The 14,790-nt window shown below is 45.3% G+C and overlaps 1 protein-coding gene across 1 annotated transcript in view; it reads right to left on the bottom strand.

Moving 5' to 3' along the window:
* Positions 1–445: 445 nt before the first annotated feature.
* LOC139386568 (rho GTPase-activating protein 21-like) overlaps positions 446–14,790 on the bottom strand; it is an 81,424-nt gene continuing 67,079 nt past the window's right edge. The window contains exons 18-24 of the mRNA XM_071132222.1: positions 14,613–14,691; positions 14,410–14,483; positions 14,197–14,286; positions 13,919–14,086; positions 13,560–13,671; positions 8,589–8,620; positions 446–3,585 (exon numbers count right to left, since the gene is read on the bottom strand). Of these exons, the coding sequence (XP_070988323.1) occupies positions 1,939–3,585; positions 8,589–8,620; positions 13,560–13,671; positions 13,919–14,086; positions 14,197–14,286; positions 14,410–14,483; positions 14,613–14,691 (2,202 nt within the window). The 3' untranslated portion in view covers positions 446–1,938. The remainder of the gene's footprint in view (positions 3,586–8,588; positions 8,621–13,559; positions 13,672–13,918; positions 14,087–14,196; positions 14,287–14,409; positions 14,484–14,612; positions 14,692–14,790) is intronic.

Raw genomic sequence — 14,790 nt, 5'->3', positions numbered from 1 at the left:
GGCAGTTCTGGCTGTTGTAACTACATCAAAAGGTTCATGAGGCATATTCAGTGTAGGTTTTAGAATGTTTTTTTTGTTGGTGAGTTAATGTTTGGTTCTCTATCAGCTCATTTAAATGAAGTGTTCAGTGGCTTGACACTGTCCCCATGACCTCACTTCAGTTAGTAGTCAGTGAAAGTTGTCAGCTGTTTTACAAAATGTTGAAAAGTCTAACTAGAACTGTGTGTGTGTGTGACTTGTACATAAAGCATTTTCAAATTTACTTGTACATTTTGTTCTTGGTGGCTTTGTTTTCATTGGACACTGCCCAGCTAAAGAAGGAAGTTTACCATAACGGATGTTGAGGTAGACATTAGGGCATGATGGTTATATAACAATACTGTTTAGTAGGAACTAACCAGGGAAGGTAGTGCAGTAGATTGTAAAAACACCAGCCATATGCTTGTAGCCATTGATAAGATTTATTTCCAGTGTTTAGGAGCCCATGTCCCTCCACTCAGAGAGAACATGCCATAATGATACAAACGGTCCGGCAGCTCAATGAAGCGTTTTCACATGCAGGGAGGAATCTCTCATCGCTTCCCAGAGAACCACTGGACTATCACCAGTCTGTAATCTAACCATCAGCAACATCTCAATACTGTACTTTTTACTTGGAAATTTGATGGAAATGAAACAAAAAGGCAGCTAAAACATGGCATTTATGGTACTTTATACAGAAATATTTTAAATTCAAGTTCTGCTAATCCAAAATGAAAAAACAAAAGTATAAAAAAGGTGAAGACCAAAGTGGAATGCCTAGGAAATGGAAGCTCGGCGTTCCTCTGTTTAAGATAGAACCTGTAGAATGACAGTGTGAGTCCACGATAATGTCATTCACAGTAAAATCTTTATGCATCTCAACAAAGACGATTTGGCACCCTTTACATTTCATTATGAGGCACTTCCTATTGCGAAAGAAACATGATTTCTGATTTGATTATTCATATTTTTCTCCCTTTTGACCCCCCCCCCCCCCCCCCCATCTGATGCCCTTAATTTACCAAAGCATGAAACCACAAGCACACAGCATATTGAATTAGAGTGAAGTAGTTCACTGCTTTTAACAGGGTGGAATAAAAACAGTTTTTTTTGTATTTTCATGACGCCGTTAGTCCAGAGTCTTGTCACAATGCACCTTGAAAGAGGTCACTCGACGGCCGTCACAGAGCACATATGGCAGTCCAAAACACAGGCTATCCCGAAAATAAAAACACACTTCAAGTAGAGAGAAAGGGAGTGGAATCTGTACAATTTAAAATGTGAACAAGCAACTAAAGCTTTAGTCAGTATTACAGCAAGCACGTCATACATTCTTAAAATTTGGTTACTGAAGGACTCACTTTTAACCAACCGAGACCCTCATACAACAAAAATAGCTCATCTGCAATACTTAAAAAAAAATCTGTATTTTTTCACTACTGTAGCCTACAAGTCAGTTACTGTATTTTCACTTACCAACCTTTTCACAATCTTTAACTTGAAACACCAGCCATGTTTACACTTCCTTACACCAATCAACTTTCTGACTCATCAGTTCATCCATGAGCAAGAGGCCCTCGAGTCGCAATCTTCAGCATAACAGGGATTTCTGTGAGGATATCTCTACCCCAACGCCCATCCCAAAGTCTGTCATTTGTCATAAAAAAGGAGAAAATGTATCAACATGAATTGAATGTTTTGTTCCATGCCTTGTTGTGTCAGTCAGATAAACCACCCCTGTGCAGTAACCCTTATTACTTTAAGCGTACAAACACACACCACCAAAAAGACTGAGTAAACACTAACGTCACTTCACAGTACCTGTACATGCTCACTTACAAACATCACTCACATCCACTCACAGACTCTCAAACACATACACATCTCACAGACAGAAAGACAGACAGACACCACCTCTCACAGGTACTGGTAGAAGCGAGACTGGACCACCTGAGCACCAGAGAGTTTGTGTGGGTGTGCGGTGGCCGACAGATTCAGGCTTTTACTCTGGGGACCTGTGTCTCCGTTCAGCAGCTCAGCTGGAGTTGGGCGTGGTGAGAGGGGGTCTGAGAGGGACGACGACGGGGCCTCCTGGACCTGGTGGTTGGGGTTCTGGGGGTCGGGGTTGCGTAGGAGGAGCAGTGCCCCTTGGTGTTCAGAGAAGTCCAGGCTTACCTCGGGGTTGGAGGTGCGGTGGCGCTCGCGGGCAATCCACTCCCGGATGGAGAAGTCCTGGGAAGAACACTTGGGCTTCAGCCGGTCCACGGCCGAGAGCTCTGCCCGCGAGCCCCCGCCCATCCCCCCCTGCCAGTCCCCCATCACAGACAGCTCAGCAAAGTCCCTCTGGCCTCCCATGGTGTGTCTGCGTCTGATGTTCTTCTTCTTGTCCCTGCGTCCCTCTGGAGAGCGGCTCTGCTGGGTACCCACCCCGAACATGTCGTCTACAGACGTCCGCAGACGGAACTTCAGCCGGTCTGTGATCTTGAGACGCCATGCAGGCTCAATCCCCTTCTCTGACTCGCTGCGGGAGGAGGAGCTAAGGCTGCTGGTGGAACGCCCCTTAACCACCCCCAGAACGCGAGACAGCCTATTGGAATCCTTGTCGCTCTGCCCTCCGTCCAAAGAGGAATCGCTGTCAGTCTTCTGACGCGCAGCAGATTTCTTCCTGGAGAGAGTATCACACTCGATGAGTCTGTGGGAGGGGAGGGGCCTGGGCGCATCCGGCACGTCTGATTGGCAGAAATCTTTCCCCGGCCGGGTCTCCTTCACGCTCCCAATAAACACCGATAGGTCGCTCTCGCTGTCCGTCTCCATGGGCCGGCCCTCACTAATCAGCTCACTACGCTCATCATCAGCGTCATCTCCTCCCCTGCTCTCGGCCACCGAGTGTACCTCTGGACAGAGCGTGCTCAGCTCGGCCCCGGTGAGGAAGGTCATGGAGGAGGTGGTGGAGTAATCTGAAGTGATGGAGCTGACCTCGGCCCCCAGGCCACTGGCCCCAGTTTCTGGTCCCAGGGCCCCTGTCCTGACATGCCTCACCCTGGGTCCCGTCACAGATGCCTGAGAGCTGGTGCTGTTCATGGTGCCCAGGTCTGAGACCTCATCGTAGTTGGAGGGTGGGTCCGACAGAGATGACTGGTGGGCCACCTGCCTGCGGTGGCCGAGGCGGGGGGACTGGGAGGTGTAGGGCGAGCGTGTGGAGGAGGTATGGAGGCAGGGGGATGGGGTGTGTTTGGGAGAGGGGGATGGAGAGGGCTGAGACATGAGGCCGTCTGAACGGGACTCTTTCCCGTTGGTTTGGACCCTGTCCCCTGGCTGTTCCCCTCTCTCGCTGGCCTCCCTCTCCACATCCGTCTGGCTGTCTGGGGACCAGGTTGGGTGGAGGTCCTGGTGGCTCATGCTCTGTTGTTCTGGCTGCTCCTTCTTAGCAAACACGGCGTCCAGGTCGTCGTCGGAGCTGCTGGGCTGAGCCTTGTCCTTGGGCTTCTTACGCTTGCGGCTGACAAAGAAGGAGGAGCGAAGCATCTCCCTGCTACACTGGTCCTTCCCAGAGCCCCACAAGCCCTGCTGGGACAAAACACCAGGACGTCAGTCACACACACCAATCACTAATGTCTACTTCTAAAAAATCCACCTTTCCAGAAACAAGTCCCTCACTGTTGCCGCTTGTTATAGACCCCCTTCAGCCCCCAGCTGTGCCCTGGGCACCATATGTGAATTGGTTGCCCCCCATCTATCTTCAGAGTTCCTACTGTTAGGTCACCTAAACTGGGATATTCATACTGTTAGGTGACCTAAACTGGGGTATGCTTAACTTCATATGGCTGCAGGGGCAGTATTGAGTAGCTTGGATGAAAAGGTGCCCATTGTAAACGGCCAGCTCCTCGGTCTCAGTTGCTAATATAGGCATATTATTATTAGTATTGGATAGAAAACACTCTAAAGTTTCCAAAACTGTCAAAATATTGTCTGTGAGAATAACATAACTGATATTGCAGGCAAAACCCTGAGGAAAATCAAAGCAGGAAGTGGCTTCTATTTTGAAAACTCCATGTTCCATAGCCTTCCTTTTCTCCATTTAAAGGGATATGAACCAGATTCCTTTTCCTATCACTTCCTCAAGGTGTCAACAGTCTTCAGACATAGTTTCAGGCTTTTATTTTGAAAAATGAGCCAGAACGATAACATCGCGTCAAGTGGTCAGATGAGTTTTGCTTGCTCAACAGAATTTGGACAGCCATTGTTTTCCCCTCTCCTACTGTGAAAGACATTTGCTGTTGATATATTATTAATTATATATTTTAAAAACAACCTGAGGATTGATTATAAAAAACGTTTGACATGTTTCTGTGGACATAATGGAAACTATTTGGAATTTTCGTCTGCGTTGTCGTGACCGCTCTTTCCTGTGGATTTCTGAACATAACGCGGCAAACAAATCATCTTTATGGAACATTTGTTGTGTAACAGGGAGTCTCGTGAGTGAAAACATCCGAATATCAAAGGTAAACGATTAATTTGATTGCTTTTCTGATTTTCGTGACCAAGCTACCTGATGCTAAGTGTACTTAATGTTTTATCGTGCGATCGATAAACTTACACAAACGCTGGGATTGCTTTCGCTGTAAAGCATAATTTCAAAATCTGACACGACAGGTGGATTAACAAAAGATTAAGATGTGTTTTCCTATATTGCACTTGTGATTTCATGAATACAAATATTTATAGTAATATTTATTGTATGTAGCGCTATGCTATTCAGCGGGTGTTGATGATGACACTTATCCCGATAGGGGGATTGCAGCCATAACAGGTTAACACCCCGGCCATCCAACAATCTAAGATAGATACCCTCAATCTCACACAAATTATTAAGGAACCTACCAGGTACAACCCTAAATAGGTAACCATGGGCTCCCTCTTAGATATCATCCTGACCAACTTGCCCTCTAAATACACCTCTGATGTCTTCAACCAGGATCTCAGCGATCACTGCCTCATTGCCTGCGTGCGCGATGGGTCCGTGGTCAAACGACCACCCCATCATCACTGTCAAACGCTCCCTTAAACACTTCAGCGAGCAGGCCTTTCTAATCGACCTGGTCTGGGTATTCTGGAAGGATATTGACCTCATCCCATCAGTTGAGGATGCCTGGTTGCTCTTTAAAAGTGCTTTCCTCGCATCTTAAATAAGCATGCCCCATTCAAAAAATGTGGAACTAAGAACAGATATAGTCCTTGGTTCACCCCAGACTTGACCAGCACAAAAACATCCTGTGGAGTTCTGCGTTAGCATCGAATAGCCCCCGCAATATGCAACTTTTCAGGGAAGTCAGGAACCAATAGTCAGTTAGGAAAGCTAAGGCCAGCGTTTTCAAACAGAAATTTGCATCCTGCAGCACTAATACCAAACAGTTTTGGGACACTAAAGTCCATGGAGAATAAGAGCACTTCCTCCCAGCTGCCCACTGAACGGAGGCTCGGAAACACTGTCACCACCGATAAATCTTCGATAATCGATCATTTCGATAAGCATTTTACTACAGCTGGCCATGCTTTCCACCTGGCTACTCCTACCCCAGCTCAGCCCCCCCTGCAGCAACTTGCCTAACCCCCCCCCCCCCCCCTTCACCCAAATCCAGACAGCTGATGTTCTGAAAGAGCTGCAAAATCTGGATCCCTACAAATCAGCTGGACTAGACAATCTGGACCTTATCTTTCTAAAATGATCAGCCCAAACTGTTGCAACCTCCATTACTAGCCTGTTCAACCTCTCTTTCATATCGTCTGAGATCCCCAAAGATTGGAAAGCTGCCGTGGTCATTCCCCTCTTCAAAGGGGGAGACACTCTAGACCCAAATAGTTATAGACCTATATCCATCCTGCCCTGCCTTTCTAAAATCTTCGAAAGCCAAGTTAACAGATCACTGACCATTTCAAATCCCACCCTACCTTCTCCACGATGCAATCTGGTTTCCGAGCTGGTCATGGGTGCACCTCAGCCACGCTCAAGGTCCTAAACGATATCATAACTGCCATCGATAAAAGACAGTACTGTGCAGCCGTCTTCATCGACCTGGCCAAGGCTTTCGACTCCGTCAATCACTGTATTCTTATCGGCAGACTCGATAGCCTTGGTTTCTCAAAGGACTGCCTCTTCTGGTTCACCAGCTACTTCTCAGAGTTCAGTGTGTCAAATTGGAGGGCATGTTGTCTGGACCTCTGGCAGTCTCTATGGGGGTGCCACAGGGTTCAATTCTCAGGCCTACTCTCTTCTCTGTATATATCAATGATATATATCATGATGTCGCTGCTGGTGATTCTCTGAGCCACCTCTATGCAGATGACACCATTCTGTATACAACTGGCCCTTCTTTGGACACTTATCAAACCTCCAAATGAGCTTCAATGCCATACAACACTCCTTCAGTGGCCTCCAACTGCTTTTAAATGCTAGTAAAACTAAATGCATGCTCTTCAACCGATTGTTGCCCGCACCCGCCTGTCCGGGTGGCATCACTACTCTGGGCAGTTCTGACTTAGAATATGTGGACAACTACAAATACCTATGTGTCTTGTTCAAGTGTAAACTCTCCTCCCAGACTCACATGAACTTCTCTAGGATAGGGGGCAGCATTTGGAATTTTGGATGAAAAGCATGCCCAAATTCAACTGCCTGCTACTCATCCCCAGAAGGTAAGATATGCATTTCTAAAACTGTTTGAATCATGTCTGTGAGTATAACAGAACGTATGTTGCAGGCGAAACCCCGAGGACAAACCATTCAGATTTTTTTTTTAAGTCACTCTCTTTTCAATGGGTTTTCATTGGGAATCCAGATTTCTAAGGGACCTTCTTGCAGTTCCTACCGCTTCCACTGGATGTGGAGTCTTTAAAAATTGGTTGAGGTTTTTCCTTTGTGTAATGAAGAAGTAGCCCTGTTCAAAACGAGGGTCACTTCATGTGTACTGTTTGATAGAGGCGCATGACCAGAAAGCTAGCGTCAGTTTGTTTTCTTCCTGTATTGAACACAGATTCAATTTTATCGATTATTTACTTGAGATATTTTGTAGTCACGTTGTGCAAGTTGGAACCAGTGTTTTTCTGGATCAAAAGCTCCAAATAAGCTCCAAACAAGCTCCACATTTTGGATATATGATACATTTGTGATGTTTATGGGACATTTTGGAGTTCCAACAGAAGAAGCTCGTCAAAAGGCAGGAATTATATTTTTATTTCTGCATTTTGTGTCGCGCCTGCAGGGTTGAAACATGTTTTCTCTCTTTTGTTTACGGAGATGCTATCCTCAGATAATAGCATCGTTTGCTTTCGCCGAAAAGCCTTTTTGAAATCTGACATGTTGGCTGGATTCACAACACGTGTAGCTTTAATTTGGTATCTTACATGTGTGATTTCATGAAAGTTTGATTTTTATAGGAATTTATTTGAATTTGGCGCTCTGCATTTTCCCTGGCTTTTGGCCAAGTGGGACGCTACCGTCCCACATATCCCAGAGATGTTTTAAGCATGTCCAATACAAAATTAAATTTAGAATCGGCTTCCTATTTCGCAACAAAGCCTCCTTCACTCTTGCTGCCAAACATACCCTCGTAAAACTGACTATCCTACAGATCCTTGACTTCGGCGATGTAATTTACAAAATAGCCTCCAACACTCTACTCAGCAAACTGGATGTAGTTTATCACAGTGCCGTCTGTTTTGTCACCAAAGCCCCATATACTACCCACCACTGCGACGTCTATGCTCTCGTTTGCTGGCCCTCACTACATATTCGTCGCCATACCCACTGGTTCCAGGTCATCTATATATAAGTCTTTGCTAGGTAAAGCCCCGCCTTATCTCAGCTCACTGGTCACCATAGCAACACCCACCCGTAGCACGCGCTCCAGCAGGTATATTTCACTGGTCATTCCCAAAGCCAACTCCCCCTTTGGCCGCCTATCCTTCCAGTTCTCTGCTGCCAATGACTGGAACAAATAGCAAAAATCACTGAAGCTGGAGTCTTACATCTCCCTCTCTAACTTTAAGCATCAGCTGTCAGAGCAGCTTACCAATCACTGTACCTGTACACTTCCAATCTGTAAATAGCACATCCAAATACCTCATCTCCATATTGTTATTTATCCTCTTGCTCTTTTGCACCCCAGTATCTCGACTTGCACATCATCATCTGCACATCTATCACTCCAGTGTTAATGCTAAATTGTAATTATTTCACCTCTATGGCCTATTTATTGCCTTACCTCCCTACTCTTTTACATTTGTACACACTGTACATAGATTTTTCTATTGTGTTATTGACTGTCCGTTTGTTTATGTGTAACTCTGTTGTTGTTTTTGTTGCACTGCTTTGCTTTATCTTTGCCAGCTCGCAGTTGTAAATGACAACTTGTTCTCAACTGGACTACCTGGTTACATAAATTCAAATTCTGCTCTGAAACTGAATGGTCAATTGCTAATCAATCTGGATAAGACCATCTGCTAAATGGCAACAAAAAAGAGAAAATAGGAGGTAAAAGATGGACAGAAAACTTGGTGCCACTTACCTTTGATTTGGAGGAGTCACTGCATGCTGAATCTGGGAGAGGAGAAGGCATGAGAAACCATCTTTAAAGCATTTACAATCTGCTGAACACAATTATCAAGTCAGGGAGAGAGGACAGACTGTAGGCAGATCACAGGGTAGAGTGAAGAGACCGACAGAAACCTGCACTGTGAGGGGGCAGGAGATTCAACAGAGGGGATTTGTAGCTCACAGAGATGAAGGAAGGAAACAGAAGAAAGGCACTGTCCATGAGAGAGGAGGAAGAGAGGAGGTGGCCAGGAATGGAGGGATGACAGGAACAAGATGAAACCCGGCAGTGTGCACTAGGACAGGAAGCAGCTCATGCTCATAACAGGACGTACCCAAAGGGTACATCAACACATCACGGACCACAGGTTACATCAGTCACAAACGATTACAATACACAGTCAGCCACCAGCAATAGGGCATTTGTTCTCATCTCAGAGACATCAATCACATAGGAAGGGATGACAACACGTCTCTGTGTGTTGTAGTTGTTCCACCCATACAGGCTAGCCACGATAAAATGGGCAGGTTGTGCAATATGTCTCGAACTCTATTCTATAATCCCTGTAGCACTCGTGAACATTCTGGGTTAGGTCAATTGAATATGATTGACAACCAAAAACACTACAAAACAGGGTCCGTACAAAAACCTTATCAAAGAAATCATTCCCTACATAAATATTGCAACTATCAAGCCAGAATAGTGTGTGTTGGGTGGGGGGTGGGGGGGTACGGCTTAAAGGAAAACTCCATGCAAAAACCATCTGCTGGTATTTAATGCATCATACAGCCAGTATGATACATATGATGCAAAACACAGAATCATACAGTGCATGTTAAGTTACAGCCTTATTCTCAAGTTGATTAACAAAATCCTCAATCTACACACAGTGGCCTCCTTCATTCTTAAATGGATGAAGTTTGGAACCACCAAGACGCTTCCGAGAGCTGGCCACCCGGTCAAACTGAGCAATCGGGGGAGAAGGGCCTTAGTCAGGGAGGTCACTCAGACTCCAGAGTTCCTCTGTGGAGATGGGAGAACCCTCCAGAAAGACGACCATCTTTGCAGCACTCCACCAAATCAGGGCGTTATGGTAGAGTGGCCAGACGGAAGCCACTCCTCAGTAAAAGGCACATGAAAGCGCGCTTGGAGTCTTCCAAAAGGCACTTAAAGACTCTCAGACCATGAGAAACAAGATTCTCTGGTCTGATGAAACCAAGATTGAACTTTTTGGCCTGAATGCCAAGCTTCAGGTCTGGAGAAAAACCTGGCACCATCCCCACTGCAAAGCATGGTGGTGGCAGCATCATGTTGTGGGGTTGATTTTCAGAGGCAGGGACTGGGAGACTTGTCAGGATCAAGGGAAAGATTAACGGAGCAAAGTATAGAGAGATCCTTGATGAAGTCCTGAGCACTCTGGAGCAGGTTCTGAGACTGGTGTGATGGTTCACCTTCCAAGAGAACTACCCGAAACACACAGCCAAGACAACGCAGGAGTGGCTTCGGGACAAGTCTCTGAATGTCCTTGAGTGGCCCAGCCAGAGCCCAGACTTGAACATCTCTAGAGAGATCTGAAAATAGCTGTGCAGCAACGCTCCCCATCCAACCTGACAAAGCTTGAGAGGATCTGCAGAGAAGAATGGGAGAAACTCCCCAGATACAGGTGTGCCAAGCTTGTAGCATCATACCCAAGAAGACTCCAGACTGTAATCGCTGCCAAAGGTGCTTCAACACAGTACCGAGTAAAGGGTCTGAATACTTATGTAAATGTAACATTTCCATATTTATTTTGATAAAAACCTGTTTTTGCTTTTGTCATTATGGGGTGTTATGGGGTGTATTGTGTGTAGATTGTTGTTTTTTCCCTCAACAACAACGTAATCCATTTTAGAATAAGGCTGTAACGTAACAAAATGTGGGAAAAGTCAAAAGGTCTGAATACTTTCAGAATGCACTGTATGATGAAAAATGCATCATAACGACTCTATTTCTATATTTAGAAAATTCTATATCTTCAAAACTTGATCGCTGACATGCAAAACAGTTTGGGACTATATCAACAATAATATACTAATGAAACAACGGAATTTTCCTTTAAGTGTGTTTGCTTGATTTCCGAGTTGTGTGTGTCCGAGTTGGGGTCAATTCCATTTAAATTCTTGTCAGCTGTATTGGACATGGAACATGGAATATCTCCATATAGGAAATGCTATTTTACCGTAATCATTTGGAATATAGGTGGAACTGACCCCAAATCTGTTGTGTATATCAGTGTGCTACACAAGGATTCTGATGGGGAAGGTGGGTGTTTGATAGACGTGGATGGTCGGTGTGTTGTGGTAGAAGTACGTAGCAGTGAGGGAGGAGCTAGGTGGCAGTGTTCGGCTGTAGTTGGTGTTTCTGATGCTGAGAAAAAAAGTGGTTCATTAAGAAGACTAGGGGTGAATCTCAGAAGTCTTTTCCTGATTCCTTGAATCATCTCCTCACCTCTTTCACATAACATCAGAGGGAAGCAAGGAGAGATCTCCTCAGACCGTCTCCCCCAATGCTGTCCTTGCTTCCATCTAACGTTTTGAGTAGACTGCACGCAATAAATAGTACAATACCTTCGAGATTCACCCTATGATGTCCATCTCAAATGTATGATTGAGAGTCAAATGTGACAGGAGGGCAGAAAGGGACAAAAGCAACCAGAGCAACTTTACTTACTATCTCACCGGCATCCTTCTAACCACCCTAGTCAATGTGTGTGTGTGTGTAACTATGTTCTGATCTCTCCTAGATGTCTTTTGAATGTGTTAGAGAACAGCCAGCTCAGCCCCCCACCACTACAACCCCCCCCAGACACCATGACAGTAATGCCACATGAGCAGGCGGTAGTGAAACCGTGGTTTGACCGTACCATGCTACTTGTCCTCGCGATCAGCTTTAGAGACAAGAGACAGCAGAAAGGCTTTCAGAAGAAACTACTGCAGGCACTGCTCTGTATGTTTCCATTAGGTTATAAGGTATTTTCATTTTAGAGAAATGTGAAAAACGTGCACACCAACAGGAAATGACAAAACATCGACGTCTCTTTCTTTCTGTTTTTCTCCGCTCCTTCATGTTTCCCCCCAAGTTAACAGAGCTGAGGGTTTCTGCAGACTAGGCAGCTACACTGGGGACAACACTCATCGTCCTTCTTCCTACAGTCCCAGCTGTCCACCACTGACATTACAGAGTCCACCAGTGACATCAGCGAGTGAAAGACGCCACCCACTTGGCCTGTGTCAGATTGGGTCAATGTGTGAGTGCTGGACAGGTACAGGGGAGAAAAAAACACACTACACACAAACCAAGGGTAGGGGTCAGAAGGGTTAATACTTCCACTCTGTTGTTTTGTTTGTTTGTTGTTTTGGGGGAAAGAACATGCCGGGTTTATATGGGAGGGGAAGAAAATAACTGAAAGAAAAGGAGTCTTCATCTCAACATAAAGAGGAAAGTACAGGGAGAGATGACATGAGGAAAGCACAGGGAGAGATGACATGAGGAAAGCACAGGGAGAGATGACATGAGGAAAGCACAGGGAGAGATGACATGAGCAAAGCACAGGGAGAGATGACATGAGGAAAGCACAGGGAGAGATGACATGAGGAAAGCACAGGGAGAGATGACATGAGGAAAGCACAGGGAGAGATGACATGAGCAAAGCACAGGGAGAGATGACATGAGCAAAGCACAGGGAGAGATGACATGAGGAAAGCACAGGGAGAGATGACATGAGCAAAGCACAGGGAGAGATGACATGAGCAAAGCACAGGGAGAGATGACATGAGCAAAGCACAGGGAGAGATGACATGAGGAAAGCACAGGGAGAAATGACATGAGCAAAGCACAGGGAGAGATGACATGAGCAAAGCACAGGGAGAGATGACATGAGCAAAGTACAGGGAGAGATGACATGAGGAAAGTACAGGGAGAGATGACATGAGGAAAGCACAGGGAGAGATGACATGAGGAAAGTACAGGGAGAGATGACATGAGGAAAGTACAGGGAGAGATGACATGAGCAAAGCACAGGGAGAGATGACATGAGCAAAGCACAGGGAGAGATGACATGAGCAAAGCACAGGGAGAGATGACATGAGCAAAGTACAGGGAGAGATGACATGAGGGAAGTACAGGGAGAGATGACATGAGGAAAGCACAGGGAGAGATGACATGAGGAAAGTACAGGGAGAGATGACATGAGGAAAGCACAGGGAGAGATGACATGAGGAAAGTACAGGGAGAGATGACATGAGGAAAGTACAGGGAGAGATGACATGAGCAAAGCACAGGGAGAGATGACATTAGCAAAGCACAGGGAGAGATGACATGAGCAAAGCACAGGGAGAGATGACATGAGCAAAGCACAGGGAGAGATGACATGAGCAAAGCACAGGGAGAGATGACATGAGCAAAGCACAGGGAGAGATGACATGAGCAAAGCACAGGGAGAGATGACATGAGCAAAGCACAGGGAGAGATGACATGAGCAAAGGAAAAAATAATCATAAAAAAGCAAAAAGAGAGAACTGGGAAAATGATCTAACGTAAAAGACAATTTATCGTCTTGGGCAAATGAAAAAAGAATGACAACGAAACAGACCTTAACAACATTTGCAAATTCTTTTCAGCAATTTCCAATTGGATAACCGAAAATCCTTCCATTGAAGAATTGCTAAAATAGCTTGCCTTTACAAAAGCACGAGACTTTTCAGTAGACTTGCTTAGCTTTAGATCATCTGATGGAAAGCAAACAAGAAGCCTCTTATTTTAGGACTAACAGGTACATTCTGAACATACCCAGGAAATGCGTGTGTCCCTTTTTCTGAGGCTCATTAGTATACTGGTAAAACGGTCACAGGAGTGTTGCATTAGAGCCACGCCAGGCGTGGTAACAATGAGAAAAAGGTGAGTTACCTGAGACTTCCGCAGCTGAGGTGGTTGTTGTGGTCCGGCCGATGTTGGACAGCAGGTGGTCGATGTTCGGCACAGGCTGAGACTGCACTGTACTCTCCTGTTCCACTGAGGTCTGCAGGAGTGAGATCCAATGAGGGAGAGGAACGTAGAGGAAAGAAGTCAACGAGGGATGCAGAGAGAAAAATGTTCACCTCATACAACACTTTAGCCAACCAGCAAGATTAACAAACATCCACTACATCACACACTGAACATTGTGTGTTATTACCAGCTGAGAGTAGCATGACCGAGTGTGTTTAGATAGGTGTGTGGGCGGGGTGAGAAAGCAGTAGCGAGATGGCGAGAGAGATGCTACGTACAACAGGGTCATCGTCCCCCTCCTCAGTGAAGAACCAGTCAAACTGCTGAATGAGGTTCTCCACTATCTTGCACTGGTCTGGCATGTGGTTGACCATATTGGTCATGTTGTCCTCTGAGGTCCTGACCAGAGTCGGACCAAACACGATGGCCAGGTTACGAGGCTCCATCTGGGGGGGGGGGGGGGGGGAGAGACGTGAGTGGCATTCAGTCAAGTCCATACACAAGGCCTCTATATTAAAAGGCTCCATTTAAAAAACATTTTATCCCACGGACATACCTTATTTTTCTCACAGTTTTCAGAGACCAACTTAAGGTGTCCAGAGAGAAATTTGAGGGTTTCATAGTGATGCTCAGGCAATTCAAGGATCTGCGAAGAGAAGAGAACCAACCTTCAATGCTTGAATGCAACAATTAAAACCTACCACTAGACTATATGAAGCTCTTATTCCTATAGATCTATAAAACCCTCATAGAATGAACAGTAACTTACCAGCCTCTTGAGCTCTTTCAACCTCTCCACTGCGTCTTCTGTTCGATTGGCTTCAATAAAATCTGCATATTTTTCTGTAAATAGAATACAAGGACCACTTAGTTCCTTTAACAACCATGACTAAATAAATAGGATTAATTAACTTTCTTAACCAATTGTCTTTTCTTTATATGCATGCATTTACTATGTGTTCAGTATCTCACCATTTGTAAAAAGGGGTTCTGGAAGTTTCCGGAAGAAGGATTTCAGTAAACTACTGATCACATTTAGGTCCCTCCATTTCTGTCAGGGAAAACAAGTGAGAAAACCATTAAAGGAGTTATTGTGAGGTATGGGAGATATATATGTATGTTTCAAGTTTTAATGTCACATGCACAAGTA

This window comes from Oncorhynchus clarkii, chromosome 28, assembly GCF_045791955.1.
Source record: "Oncorhynchus clarkii lewisi isolate Uvic-CL-2024 chromosome 28, UVic_Ocla_1.0, whole genome shotgun sequence".
Classification (NCBI taxonomy): Eukaryota; Metazoa; Chordata; class Actinopteri; order Salmoniformes; family Salmonidae; genus Oncorhynchus; species Oncorhynchus clarkii.
This window is presented reverse-complemented; position numbering and strand designations above follow the sequence as displayed.